This window comes from Eucyclogobius newberryi, unplaced genomic scaffold, assembly GCF_026437365.1.
Source record: "Eucyclogobius newberryi isolate DKJ021-1_F unplaced genomic scaffold, fEucNew1.0.hap1 SCAF_237, whole genome shotgun sequence".
Taxonomy (NCBI): domain Eukaryota; kingdom Metazoa; phylum Chordata; class Actinopteri; order Gobiiformes; family Gobiidae; genus Eucyclogobius; species Eucyclogobius newberryi.
In genome coordinates, this window is record NW_027315876.1 from 112,501 (window position 1) to 127,486 (window position 14,986).

At 40.8% G+C, this 14,986-nt stretch overlaps 3 protein-coding genes across 3 annotated transcripts in view; 2 read left to right on the forward strand and 1 right to left on the reverse strand.

Moving 5' to 3' along the window:
• Window positions 1-556, forward strand: part of LOC140372475 (cytochrome P450 2J6-like) — a 4,394-nt gene extending 3,838 nt beyond the window's left edge. Inside the window, exon 9 of the mRNA XM_072459572.1 lies at window positions 285-556. Within this exon, the coding sequence (XP_072315673.1) occupies window positions 285-460 (176 nt within the window). The 3' untranslated portion in view covers window positions 461-556. The remainder of the gene's footprint in view (window positions 1-284) is intronic.
• Window positions 557-3,178: 2,622 nt separating this feature from the next.
• LOC140372473 (cytochrome P450 2J4-like) lies at window positions 3,179-10,449 on the forward strand. The gene is made up of 9 exons (XM_072459570.1): window positions 3,179-3,451; window positions 3,935-4,100; window positions 7,134-7,286; window positions 8,042-8,202; window positions 8,505-8,678; window positions 8,852-8,990; window positions 9,313-9,500; window positions 9,855-9,996; window positions 10,265-10,449. The coding sequence occupies exons 1-9, from the start codon at window positions 3,248-3,250 to the stop codon at window positions 10,438-10,440; spliced, it is 1,503 nt and encodes a 500-aa protein (XP_072315671.1). The 5' UTR covers window positions 3,179-3,247; the 3' UTR covers window positions 10,441-10,449.
• A 970-nt stretch (window positions 10,450-11,419) lies between these two features.
• LOC140372481 (protein Hook homolog 1-like) lies at window positions 11,420-14,684 on the reverse strand (the record flags this gene model as incomplete). Its single annotated transcript, XM_072459578.1, has 13 exons — window positions 11,420-11,620; window positions 11,795-11,863; window positions 11,945-12,046; window positions 12,130-12,230; window positions 12,304-12,386; window positions 12,467-12,498; window positions 12,595-12,682; window positions 12,748-12,888; window positions 12,971-13,037; window positions 13,107-13,194; window positions 13,916-14,026; window positions 14,087-14,288; window positions 14,523-14,684. Coding segments are annotated over 13 exons (1,408 nt in total), but the record flags the coding sequence as incomplete, so codon positions are not given.
• Between the last annotated feature and the right edge of the window lie 302 nt (window positions 14,685-14,986).

Below are 14,986 nucleotides of genomic sequence, written 5' to 3' on the forward strand. Positions count from 1 at the left end.
GAAATTGGGTCAGATAACATAATATAATTTCAACATCTATTCAATTTTTGCCCCATATATATATATATATATATATATATATATATATATATATATATATATATATATATATATATATATATATATATATATATATATATATGTATGTATATATATATATATATATATATATATATATATATATATATATATATATATATATATATATATATATATATATATATATATATATATATATATATATATATATATATACACATACGTGACTTTCTTTTATTTTTTAGGGAAACGCGTCTGTCTTGGAGAGGGCCTTGCTAAAATGGAGCTGTTCCTTTTCATAGTTGGTTTGCTACAGAAGTTTTCGTTTTATGTTTTGGACGGAGTGGAGCTGAGGACTGACGGTGTGACCGGGGCCACGCGTGTCCCACATCCCTTCAAAGTGAATGCTAGAGTCCGTTAGTTCCAGGCCATCGCACTACAGGCTACTCTGTTTAACTTTAGACCAAACAAATATGATCTATTGATGTAATAATAAAATGAATTATTTGAAAAATCATCCCTTTATCACCATCTGATTTTATTACAACATACAAATATATTCTACGTCCGAATAGAAATTTGCGACAGTTATTTAAATTTTGTAGCACCTTTGGCTGAGATGTAATGACATGGAAAACCAAAGGTGAGCCACACACCACAGTATCATAATCATAATCATACAGGCTGTATGAAACAGGAGCAGTGCAGGACTAGGGCAGCGCTGTCTACATTTTTGTCCTAAGGCACAGCCATACTCAGAGTGAAAAGAAGATTGTCAAAAGCACTTTCAGACAACATTATGTCATTCTCCTCCCTAAATTCAGTCCATCTCCTGCAGTCTGAACTCTAACCAAACCACATGCTCTAGTCCAGTGATTGTCATTGTGGCAACTAGTGAGGAGAAGTGTCCTAATTTAAGTCTGAGGCCTTAGAGTTATCTGGTCTTTGGAGGCTATGTCCACAGTCCACAGTATGAGGCTGCAGGCTCAGTTTGTCTGTAGTCAAGGTCACCAATAGTGTAAATGTGCAGACCCAGAGGCTGCACTCTTATGATCTGCACTCAGACACCTCTTTACGACAAAAGGGATTAATTGAAGGGCCTAGTGCCCCAGTATAGATGAAGGTCTAGTGACGTCCCTGGCCAACAGAGCTATGCTGGACATAGGAGCCCCGTGCCACACCCCATTCTCATATTCACTAAATAATTCTGATAATATTTAGCCTATATGTTCATATATCTTCATATGTTCATTTTAGCAGAGCCATCAAAGTGATTTTAGCATGCGCATTGTTCCATCATGATCTCAGCAAAGAAGCAAAATCCTCAAAACTTACACAAAACTGATGCAGACATCGTGATGCAAGTCTGTGAAGTGTTTAAGAGCCACTTTATACCACACAGGTGTTGTCAAGTGATTGTATTTAACTATTATTGTTTTTTGAGTAAAATGGTAAAAGTACTAAGGTGAAACGTTTTTTCCACACAAAAGTCTCGTAGTCCAAGTCAGGGAGAGGTCAGGATAAGTAAGGAAATGTTCCAAAATTATGTCTCCTTTTCGAAGAAATCGACACGTGAAGTCTACAAATCCAGGTTTTTGATCTCAGCCACAAATTGCAACGCTTTCAGTGACGCACCGCTAGACACAAGGAAGGCAACAGCAGCGTGTGCATGCTGATGTCAGGACCTTGCATCTGTGTGCATGATGACAAGTGAATATGATGGTTTATATACCTATATTTATTGGTGGGTAATGCACAAAAAAGCAATGCCTGCACCAGCAGGTTATAGCAGTTCCACCTGCAGTCCTGGCCACGTTGGTGAGATGTGAGCATCCAGGGCTGAACAGTCTATGGGACTTGCAACCTGGAGCACAGAGAGTTTTCCTGGTGGGCAGTGGGCCGGTCATGGTAGTGCCACCTCCAGGATTTGAAACAGGGGTGGTCAGAATAGGGGGTTCAAGAGTGTTTTTAATTTATTAAACATTTCCAGGAATTTGGTCATCTTTTATGGTAATATTGGCCATTATAGGTAAGATTTATTTAAGATACGCACAGTAATATAACATATATTTGATGTCATGAACCAGCTCTGATTATAATAACTTTCACACTTAAAGAGTACCTTGTTTTTACTGTCCACAATATGCACAGATGCATGGTAAACGTGTGAAGAATGATTGTCATTGATCTGAACATTGTTCACAAAAACTGCTCTTTTTATACTTTACAACTTTTGGTTGCGTATCTGTCCAGTGTACCCTTCATTATATCATAATTACATTATTTTTATTGTTTGGTCACCAGGTGGTCAAGTGTGAGAGTAAGAGCCATTTGGACTGCCCTTCATATCTGCACCTACGGCCCCTATGGGGGCCGGTTGAGTAGCTGTTGGGTGTGGTAACCCCAGGTATAAAGAGGGCAGGGAATTGGCCCCAGGGGTTCCAAGTTGCTGGGGCATATGTCTAATGTAGTTTCATGTGTTATTGTGGCAAAGGTGAGACCAATAAATTCATTTGAACTATTTCACTGGACTATTTCTTGATGCTTTAGAAGACACGCGTGCTTACATACTTCTATACACCTTCAACCAATAGTCACTATTTGGCAGGGCAAACTAGCCTCTCCAGTGAGAGAGACAGGGCAAAGTGTATTTAAGTGCCCATTTTCAGTTATCAGCCATCCAGACATGGACGGGCCACTTGGATGACCAGTCAAATCTCGGAGGCCACCTCAGGCCACCTCTTACTGGCACCACTGGGTCATGGTGCACTTTTACTTTACACAACGCACAGTCCTTAACGCTTCAACTGCATATTTTCTATCAGATTTCTTTTCTCATGCTCTGCTCTGAGTTCAGCGTGGCCATGGAGCCTTAAATCCATGATAATGTGGTCCCTGCACAGAACTGATCATTTAATACATTCAAATTTACAGGTGGATTTTAGATCAGAGGTATTAGCCTATCTTTAATTTTGTGTGTGTGTGTGTGTGTGTGTGTGGCCTCTCTTCTTATTGAGATGAATTTGGTCTGTGCATTGTTCTTGCTCTTAAACACTTACAGAAAAATAGCTCATTGTCCCTGGTACTCAGTTGGTCTTGATTGTTTTTTGTGAGAAATGGGCCGGCCCTTATGACCAACATGATTAAATCTACATACCTTAAGTCACAGTCTAGTCCTGTGAGGCTGATGTAGCTGCTTGGTTCTTCCATGTGCTTGACAATGCAGATATCTGACTTGTTTTCATGTTTTGAATTGAGGGAAATCCTGTTTGTAAGTTTATCTGTGCTGCTGATTGTTTATTTCATGAGAAACAAGGATCCACCAAATTTTCCTCCTGGACCTCGACCTCTTCCCTTGATCGGAAATATTTTTAACATTGAACCGAAAGAGCCTCACATCTACCTCACTAAGGTAAGACCACTGCTGAAAAAAGACAGCAAAGGCCATAAAGGTCTAATGTCAGGAAAGCCCGATTGACTGCATTCAACGCTGAATAAAAGCACAGTAAGTATGATTGAGATTTCAGAAGTTCAATCTCATCAAAACTCTAAAATGTTTGGGTTATATTATGAATAATGTGTGTTTGTAGTGGTGTAAAATACATCACAATCCAAGATACTTCATTAGTTAACATTAGGCTTGATAATTTACTATTTTACTACAAATATGTACACAGACGTCTTCTTTTCCCATCAAATCAAATTCATATTTTCCCCCCTGTGCGATGGGAGTCAAAAGATCCAGCCAAAAAATGTAGGTTAGCCTAAAAAAAATAATGTGAAACAATTTAATTGTCTACTAGAAATAGAGAGAGAAATGTGTTTGTAATAATGGTTGGGAAACATGCCTCAGTCACATGCTGGACAACAAGACACCCATTCTATACATCCACAGCTCGCTGAAGTCTATGGGAATGTCTACTGCATCCGCGTGGGCCGGGACAAGAGTGTGTTTGTGTGCGGGTTCAAAATGGTGAAGGAAGCCCTCGTGACGCAGGCCGACAACTTTGTGGACCGACCCTACAGTCCCATGGTGACCAGGATTTACTCTGGAAACTCAGGTAAACAATCTATCCATTCATTTATCCATGACCGTGAAAAAAGTATACCATTTTATTTGACTAATATAATGTAAGTGTCTATTTTCTAATCATATTATTTCTCATTAAGCTGTTGTCCCTTCCTTTCTATCAAGTTTTTAATTGGTATTTCTGGTTTATTTTGTTTAATGTCCTTTGCTGTTGAATGAAACCACCTTCTGTCCAGCTACGGTTGAATGCATTAGATTTATCCGTCTATATTTGGAGTTCAACTGGGGAGATTTGTCATTTCTGTATGAGAGCAGACATACAATGAGCTTGGACACTTATTTGCAATAGACGTAAAGATAAAGGCGGTCCTGGCGGAAATGCCTGATTTAAAATCCAAGACTAATGAAGCCGGGTGCACGGTGGCAAAGGCGGTTAGCGCTCTTGCCTCCCAAGAAGGAGATCATGGGTTCGATTCCCGGACCAGACCTACATCACATGATCTCTCTGGGTGGAGTCTGCATGTTCTCTGTGTCAGCCCTGCTGTTGACAGTGGACACTAGTTGGCCACTGTCCAGGGTGTACCCCGCCTAAGGCCCAAAGTCACTGGGATAGGCTCCAGTCACCCGCAACCCCAAAAGGGAACGGTAGAAAATGGATGGATGGACTAATGAAGCCAACGCAGCCGGAAAGGAAATCTTGAACTTGAAAAACACGCCGCCGACGTAGTAGAATTAACGACGGCTCGAGTGGACGACCTGGAGATCATAATCGCAGAGGTGATCTGTGGATTCTTCCAGAGGACACTGAAATTTGGTGGCTTGGAAACCTCCTGAATATTTAAAACTTTCAACAAAAGCTGGGAAAATAAAGCTTGACCGTGCACATGGTTCCCCGGCTCCGAAGCTCCTAATATACTGAGGTTCCATTTCTTCAGTGACAAACAGAGTGTTGTGGCAGCAGCTAGACATCCTGCCACGGACCGGACCAGACCAGGCGAGCTCCACGTCTTAGTCTTCAATCACTAGAGAGCGGTCAAGAAATGCAAACCAGTTGAGTAAGTGAAGTCCCGTGAAGAAATTGGATTAAACTCGGCTTTCACCCTCAACATCGAGGCTCAATGTGGATGGAAAAATAAAACGATTGACTAAGGAGGCATCAGCATTCCCCTCTTTTCCCCCTTATTTCAATGAAAGGGACCTGGACTTTATTGGAGACATGTGAGTCTTTGCCTACACATGTCTGGACCTTACACATTCAGCTTCAGTGTTTCAAACTTACAAAGTACTGGGAAAATCAATAAACAATAAAGGGTTCATCAATATTTGGACAGAGATGAATCCCAATGTCCGCCAATATACACATGTCCCTAATCCACATAAGAACTAAGTGCTCATGTTTACATCACTGTAGATCTGGAACAGACACGAGAAAACGCTCTGGAGATTTAGAGCCATATTTTGCCCCTGGAGTGTTAACGGGAGCCTTTTCCAGGGGGCGGGGCCAGTGTGCTATTTTGTTACCATGCCAACCTTAACCCTGGCGTAAAGAGAATCTATTATATTATGGGCTGGACGCCATAATAGATCCATGGGCTGGACTTGGCCGCTGGAGGCTGGAGTGGGATGCTGCCAGTCCATATATGGTGATAGTGTTTGAACCAATGACTGATAACTGTGGCATTCAAAAGCACCGCCTGTGTGGGGCATATTTCAATGTGTTCCCAAAATAAAATGAATCAAAAGAAAATATTGAATTGCCGCCTCGGAGCCTTTTTCTGTATTTAATTCACCTTTATTTGTTTTTGTGCTGCGCGGAGAGCTCGCCTTCATCCCCAATATAGTGTAAATTGTAAATCACATATACATAATTTAATTGAAGCAATTGCAGTTGTGTCAACCAAGTATTTTAATTTTGCCATGATTTGAAAATAGAATTATTGGCAATACCAAAATAAGCTAAAAGCAGAAAGACCTGAGCTGCTACTACTAGATCTGTGTGTCTGTCCTGCTCTCTGCTCCTCTGTGCTCCTCTTTCAGGACAATCACAGTTATGGGAAACAGGTTATGTTCCATCTTCAGTTCATATTTCAAGGCAAATATCAATGACGCATGCTTAAAAATGCGCGTGTTGCTGCTGATCGTTCGTGATTATCCGCGCAGTGCACTTTTTAATTCAGACTTGCTCTGGAATTATGAATACAGCGGGTCGAATTTCCGCGGTTCTGTTTTTTTTACATGAAATAAAAAAGTGTCAAATACGTTTCAATCTCCTCTGATGTGAGCTTTTGCCCCATGTTTCCTCTCGCTCGTTACTTTAATTGAGAAAGGGAAAGGCACTGCAATAACAACATGAAATGAAATATTAATTGGATAGAAAATGAAACCTTGTTTTGACAGACGAAGAGTGGGAAAATGTGTGTACGTCCCAGCAGAGGACCACAAAATCACATACCTGGAGGGAATTTTGCTGGGAAATATGTCACATTTTTTCACAACACCATGTCAAAGAGCTCATTATTCACACAGAACTGTAAACTGTTGGAGAAAGTGTGGCAGCCATGAGGCAAACCACTATCATGTGTTTTGGGACTGTCCTGTTGCTCAGAAATACTGGACTGAAATTAATAATGCGCCACAGAGAAGAAGAACTATGTACTTGTGCATCAAGACTCCTGGCATGGACACAATAAATGGATACTTTTGGAATGTGCCTTTTGTGCCAGGGAAAAAGGCCTTCACATATAAATGGCTGACACGAACCTCACCAACGATCAAGGACTGGACTGACAGTGACAGACATCAGACGAGTGGAAGAAGTGACATTAAGATTTTATTTGGAAATGGACAAATGGATTTTGTTTCTATTGGTGTTAAATTGACGTCTACTTGTGTTCTTATTTTGAGTTTCGCTTTCTTGTTGTGTTCTGTAATGTTCTGTGTTTATTTTATTTCTGTATTGAAAAATCAATCCAATCAATTAATCAAACCAACACATAAATAACTATATAAATACAATTACAAATACATAATAAGCTGACAATATGTGTGTTGTTTCCTCCCTCAGCTGGTTTGTTCTTCAGTAACGGTAACGTGTGGAGAAGGCAGCGGAGGTTTGCCATGGCAACGCTGAAGGCATTTGGTCTCACCAGGAGCTCAATGGAGGAGAGGATCTGTGAGGAGAGCCACATCCTGCAGGACGCCATGGACCAGAAGAGAGGTGCAGCCTGAACACTGAAACAACTCATGACTCTGTATTCAGTTGTCAATTCATTTGAATTTGTCAATTCCAAATGAACATTTCAACATTCATAAATGAGAAATCTAATTTTCAATGCAACAGTTTCATATTCAACATTAAATTATTGTAAATGTAATTGCATGTTGGCATGGGATTTTGATTTCTTTATTTGTTTTGAAAGGGGTTAATCCAATTGACAATTTAAAGAACAAATGTTGTGCTTTGAGGTATTTAATACTAAACTATAACATATTATTATTATTATTTTCCATTATGTTAATTAAAACCTAAAACAACTTAATAATAGAAAGAGTTCCAAACTGCAGAGCTGAAAGGCCTTGCCTCTTCATGGTGGCATTTCTCTGTAAGTGGATTTTAATTGAGAAAATGTCTCATTAAAGACCTTTATGTATGACCCAGAGTCATTTTGAAAAGGTAAATACATAGAAGTGGGCAGAAATAGGTGGTTATGTGTTTACAGATTTTTTCTGAAGACAAACAACTCTATTCAAAATCATTGGCAAAGCTGCTCCACCTCCCGTGAAAACATGAGGTAAACTTTGCTCCAGAGCAATATAAGGAACAACAAAAATCAGTTCAAAGCTATTTAAATTCGAGCTATTTTATCTTTACTAATAAATGTTTAATTCTTCAAACTCCTTTGACGTTACCTTTGACAGACACTCATCAATAACTGTGAACAATGAAACTGTTTGACTGTTTGTTCGTTTTAGGTGAGCCCTTTGACCCAGTTCCACTTTTGAACAACGCCGTGGCCAACATCATCTGTCAGATTGTATTTGGCAGAAGGTTTGACTACAGTGACCAGCGCTTCCAGGACATGCTCAACGATCTAAATGAACTGGCGTATCTAGAAGGATCTGTGTGGGCTTTTGTGAGTATTACAGTTCATTAGAAAGTCATCTTTGAGATCAATCTAAAAAGGTGTGTAGGATGTAGAAAACCACAAAACACCATCAAACTCCAGGACAATGATATGCAAATGTATTAAAAGAAACATTTGTTTAGGGAGTGTATTTGGTTAATTTCTCAAAATGTCTCTAGATCTAAACAGTAATCAAAATGTATTTATTTTGACCCTTTCTAAGAAAAAAGGCATTTTTTTCTAATCTACTCCACATTAATCCTGAATAGTTTTTGTGCCTCGTAAGTTAATCATGTTTTCTTTGCACAAAGCTGTATGACGCCTTCCCAGTGCTGATGGCCCACTTGCCAGGGCCACACAACGGCATCTTTAGCCGAGCCAAGTCCATAGAGGTCTTTATCAGGGCCGAGGTGGAGAGACACAAGCCTGACCTGGACCCCAGCTCTCCACGAGACTACATCGACGTCTTTCTTTTGGAGGCAAAAGTGAGTTCCCAATACCATTTTAAAAAGTATTAAGAGGATTAGATGTCACAATTATCAACTACGAATGTATTTAGATATTTGACCTTCTATAAATAGGATTATATTGTGTAGATGGATTGGTCTTGATGATTGTAAATATGATTTTCTTGTATCTTTACATTCTTTGTCTTTAGAACAGTAGCAAAGAGCTGGGGTTCAGTGAGTCAAACCTGGTCCTCTGTTGTCTCGACCTGTTTTTGGCTGGTACTGAGACCACCTCCAAGACTCTGCAGTGGGGCTTGATCCACCTCATCAACAACCCTCACATCCAAGGTAAGAGACCTCAGAGACAGGTTCATGTTAAAGACTCAACATAGACACACTAAACAGACTCATGAGGACATTAGACAGAGTTTGAATAAAAAAAATACTTGCCTCAGATGAGGGAGGAAAAGCTGGCAGGGTTGTAATAGTGAAAAATATTTATGAAAAATATATGTATAAAATCTTTGTTCTAGTTTGTGTTTCAAGATGATAGGGATAGTAATTTAAGATATAAACTTAAACCACTTAAACTGTTTTTTGGATGTAATGTGAATGCAGCTTATTGTTAATGCAACGGTTTCTCTCACATGAAATATGACCTATTTTTCAGAGAAGGTCCACGCAGAGATAGACAGAGTGATTGGACAGTCTCGACAGCCCACTATGGCCGATCGAGCCAACCTGCCCTACACCGACGCAGTCATCCACGAAATCCAAAGAATAGGAAACATTGTGCCACTCAACGGGTTCAGGAGAGCAGCCAAGGACATGACACTTGGAAGATACTTCATTCCAAAGGTTCCAAAGATTAATCAGTAGAGTTCCTAAGACGTCCACAGACATGCATGTGTTAGGCAAAATTGGTGACTCTAAATTGGCCCTAGTGAATGAATGTGAGAGTGAACTGTCTGTAATGTCTATGTCTCTGTGTTGGTCCTGCGGCGAGTTGGCCACTGTCCAGGGTGTACCCCGCCTAAGGCCCGAAGTCACTGGGATAGGCTCCAGTCACCCGCGACCCCGAAAGGGAACAAGCGGTAGAAAATGGATGGTTGGATGGTCTATTACAAACATTTTCTTATTGTGTATTGCTACTTGTATATAGTTCAGACACATGCTTTTAGTTGTGTAAATGTGAGGCGTGCTTTGTTGTAGGGGACTTCGGTAATGCCCATCCTGACCTCTGTGCTGTTTGATAAGACTGAATGGGCCACTCCAGACACGTTTAACCCACAACACTTTCTGGACTCAGATGGGAAGTTTGTCAAGCGGGAGGCCTTCATGCCTTTCTCTGCAGGTGAGATGAAAAATATGTGTAAGAAATGGCATTTTATTTTTATTGTGTGTGGAATACATTGAATAACTAATTCTATTATGTAATAATAAGAGTTGCAATTATTCCTTCTCCCCTCAATTCCCCTCAACTTTTGCAATGCATCAGAAACATGAGGCATGTATATAAATGTCGTGGTAGAGGCAGAAGTAAATAAACAGTTAAATTAAACACAAATGTGTTGCAATCACTTTGTGGCCTTGTTTTGAAGATTGTCTGATGTGTTTTACAGGGAAGCGGGTGTGTCTGGGAGAAGGCCTGGCCAGGATGGAGTTGTTTCTATTTTTTGTCACTTTGTTTCAGAAGTTTTCATTTTCTACTTTGAAAGGCGTTGAGCTTAAAACAGAAGGGATCATCGGCGCTACACGCACCCCACATCCTTTCAAGATCTATGCCCAGCCACTCTGAAGGTTTTCTCATCTTCTTCAGAATCTTAGGAGTTCTTTCTTATTATTTATCTTATTTATCTCCAGGCTTTTCTGAATGAAGACCTTGATGAGTTCTCTTGAATGTACTTTGTGGATATTCATAAAATGCACATTGAGTTAAACTGTCACTGTTCTCATTCAAACTCCTTTATTTATACAAAATCATCAGAAATTTAGCAATCCTTGAAACGTTTATTCAGACAAACAAATGAAAGGTTTTTAAAATGAATGAAAACTAACAACCAGCTGCATTGACATGAAATTAACCAAAAGCTACAACAAACAATTCAGCCGCCATACAAACACATCAGCCATCATTTATATTAAATTAAGTAATAATAAACATTTATTTAGACAATTATCACCAATATGTGGTTCTAAAGCTGGTGTTTACAATGTTTTTCTATACTTCATTATCTTTATTACTAGAACGTTTAGAAATGCTTCGTCTCTACTAAAAAGAGGATGTACTTTATCCATTTGACAACTGTATATTAGGACTATAGAACCCTCACAGCTATTGAGGCGACCCGCACCAAAATAGCAAGTCACTAAAAGATACACATTTGCTGTAGGACTCCAGTGTTCTGCATAGTATAGAGAGAAAGGCTTGTACATACTTAATGTGGATAAATAACATGTCAGTGAAAGAATTCAAGTTACCCCTTAAAAAAAAAAAAAAAAAAAACATACATTCTGGCTAATTCATTTATCATTCCTAAGCACAGCAAAATATTCAATGATTACTTTTATCCGAAGTGCACTAATTTGGCAGTAGACAAAGGTACAGGGCTTCTAACCCATTCAAAGGATTATGGGTTATTGTTATTGTTATTGTTATTGTACGCTAAGATTGTGTTCTGAACTGAAAAGTAGTGACATTTGATGACACAAGTGCTCTTCATAATCACATCCTGAGTGTTGGGGGGCGTGGGTTAAGGCCACTCGATTGTCCACGGGGTCTGATTGTCTCCAAACAGAAGGGGCTCTGGGACAGTTTACTTGGAGGTGGTCGCTGCAGGCACGTTGACAGAGAGCGTCCGACGGGGAGCGTTGGACACCTGCCTCTGCTGCGACAGGAAGGACTGGCCCGGGGCGAGCAGAGGAGCGGCACGGCCTCCGAGGCGAGACTCTATGGCCAGTTTTTGAAAGTTCAAACTCTGCCGATCACACAAAAGAAAGCATTTTTACTACAATGAAATGTTACGGTGTTATTTTGTGTCGTACAGAGTTTACAATGATTATGTATTTAGTCCCGTTTCTGTTTCATTTTGAAACTCCTCCACTTTAAAATCTCATCCCTAGTTCAGATATAAATGCATTTTGTTTTATACCTTGTTGTACCAGGCAGTGACGATCAGCTTTTCTTCATATTCCTTCAGTTTGGCCTGTTCACATAGACGCTGCAGAAAACCCCCCACAATGTGTTACAAATATCATATATAAAGATTTCAAATGCGGTTTTAAAACATTGATAGTTATACCTCCAGACTGAGTATGTGCTTGTCCCGGTCTGCTAACTGAGTCCTCAGAGCCTGGATCTCAGCTGTGGCTGGGTTCAGTTTAGGGTCCAACGCTCGGATCACCTTCAAAACAGGACAATGTTAAGATAAACTACTGTAAAAGTATTAGAGTATTAAAACCCTTTACAGATACAAACGTCACTCACATTGCGAGCCTTCTCCAGATACATTTTATACCTTTCCTCCATCGCCCTCATGTCGTCGTCCTTCTTTTTAAGAGCAGCCATCAGCTCGTCCACCTTCATGGCTAACAGAAGAAGATACACAAATGTACTCAACGGTCTAGGTTTTGTCATGGATTTGGTTCGATTTGCACGCACAGTTCTGCGAGTTGTCAGGCTGGAGGTCCTCAAGAAGCTCTTTCTTTTTCATAATTTCGTCTTGAGCCTCATTTAGCTGCACCCTATCATCAAAAAAAGTTATAAAAAAGATGTTCTACAAGATTCGTTCCTCTATTTTTACACAATAAAACATTCTACTTACATATGTGCATCGAGTTTCCTTTTCAAGTTGGACTAAAGCAAACAAAGAAATTGAGGAATACAATGAAAACATGATTTAAATTGAAATAGCTAGAAGTAGATCTTGTAGACTTTAGTATTGGTGCTTACGTCGTCTGGCTTGGCCGCCTGACTCTGCAGCGCCCTCTGGAGGTCCTCCACTTGCTGCTGCAGCTCACAGGCCCGCTCTCGGCTTAACCTGAATGAAACAAAGTCAGACATAACTGCATGAGTCCGTCAAGCCCCTGGTCCGTCGCTCTGTACCTTATCTCTGTGTCCAGTTTACTGCGGCTCTTATGAGCTTCTTCGAGCTGCGACTGGAGCCCTGCGATCTTCTCCCGCTCACACTCCTCGTGCTGCACCCTCAGCATCTTGTTTTCATGCTGCAGACGGATGAACTTCTCCCTGAACAACAAAAAACACAATGGAATAACTTAAATCATTACAGAGTCAGAGATCATGTCAAGCCAACGCACTGATATTTTACCTGTACTCAACGGGCATCAGTTCAGCTGCCAGGTTGTCATGGCTGGGGCTGCCCGAGGGGAGTATCCCTGAATCATGAAACACATGGAGTCAATACAAAGCTGCAGGTCCGGCTCCTCCAGGTCTTTTACCGTTACCTGCTTGAGAGAGCTGGTGCTGCTGAGCCTGAGTGCACTTCAGCTCCTCGTTCAGCTCTTTGAGGGAGTCTCGCTCCATAATTGTCCTCTGGTGAAGAAGAACAACATATTTTAAGAATCAGAAACGTTTTGTTACAGTTATCACGGAGGAAAAAATATCTTGCTTTGGCGGTGAGGTAAAACAATGTATGATAATAACAGTAAAAAAGGGCACGCAAAATAAAATATGTAGAAGAAAACAAAGTAAGTTAAGTACAACATATACATAGCAATATCAGAATTACAAAGTGCAAATGACAAATGTGCAAACTACCAGTACAAATAGGAATAGGAATAGGAATATTGTAGGAATAGGAAGTATTATTGACATTTAAAGGCGCAATGGACAATTTTTCGGCGATTTGAGAACGCAGGTGGAAGTGCACATGCACACTCCCCCGTGCGGACTGATACAACACACACGTGCGTTTGTTTATTAGCGCAACGGATCGCATCGCATCGCTCGTCTCCTGTAGATTTCTGTCCACTTCTGCGTCAGCTCGAACTGTCTTTCTCCGTCTTCATTTTGCCCCGTACACTGAGGGAACTATATTATTATAGATCCATGTGCTTAGGCACGCGGAAACGTGGGGACGAGCCTGACGCGGCTGCAGGTGAGCGGTAGGTGGGTTTTATGATTGATACGTGGACAAATGATTTATCCACGCCACGAGGAAATATGATAAAAAAATTTGCTGAAAAAAATTGTCCATTCCACCTTTAAACAAACTTTGGACCGCAACAAAAGTTTTACTAACAATAGCACAAACCTCTTTCTCCTTAATTACAGTTTCATGCTTCTCTTCAAGCTTCTTCATTTCATACGCCAGGTTATCCGCTCGCCTCGTCTCCTCCGAAAGCTTCCTGTGCAGCTCCTGAACCTGTGAAAAGTTACAAGTGTTTAAACTGCATCATCGACGGCCGAGGCACTTCACGTGTACCTGTCTCTTGTAAGTCTCCAGCTGTGCTCTGGCGGCGTTGGCTTTGCGCAGCTCTTCCTCCAGGCTCACGGTGTTCTGCATGTACGTCATGTTGTTCTCCTCCAGGAGCTTCATCTGCCGCTTCAAGTCCCCGAGATTCTCCAGTTTACGCTTGTACGTCTCAATGGAGGCCTCCAGCATCACCACGCGGTCGGAGCAGTTCCTGTACACGCCAATCAGTATTAAGAAGTTACAAACATAATAGTCAAGTTACCTAAACAAATAAATCGATGCGCTGCGAATTTTCAAATGGCTCAAATCTTTTAAATCACAATTACCATCCATAACTGTAACTGTAAGATTTAGCAGCTTGACTGTTTCGAAAGATGGAACAAGGAGCGTGATCTAAAGCAGTTTGAAGTGAGTGAAAGCGCGCGCTCAGTTGTATCGCACAAACCTGAGCACGTCCAGTTCGTCCTTGAGCGCTCGCGACTCCTCTGCCAAACCGGTGAGCTCGTCGTTTCGATGCTGCACCTCGATCAGCTGTTTCTCCAGCTCCTCGCAATGGATCCGGTAATCATCTTTGGCAGCCTCCAGCCTGAGGGAGGCAAGAGAGGCGCTAATGAATCAACTGATTCATGACCAGTGGCGGGGAAAAGGCAACGCACTGAACGGCAATAATTAGCAAATCACAGACGAATATTGACGCAGCAGAGTTCCCGTCTCATGTGACCATAATATGAATAATAATCATGAGTGCACATTACTTTATAGATTTGTTTTTATGCATCAACTACATTAACCTACACATTATGATGCAGGAAATATTCATTCACCACATTATCGTTTTTAAGTCTGACTGCGTTACACAAGCACCGGGGCAGAACAAATGACTCAGAACAACTCTAATTACAGTAAATG

Bases quoted from the DNA above. Each gene is read 5' to 3' on its own strand.
- LOC140372473 (XM_072459570.1), top strand. From the start codon at position 3,248: ATGTGCTTGACAATGCAGATATCTGACTTGTTTTCATGTTTTGAATTG. The intron at 4,101-7,133 runs GTAAACAATCTA...TTCCTCCCTCAG, and splicing joins GATTTACTCTGGAAACTCAG to CTGGTTTGTTCTTCAGTAAC. The intron at 8,991-9,312 runs GTAAGAGACCTC...CCTATTTTTCAG, and splicing joins CAACAACCCTCACATCCAAG to AGAAGGTCCACGCAGAGATA.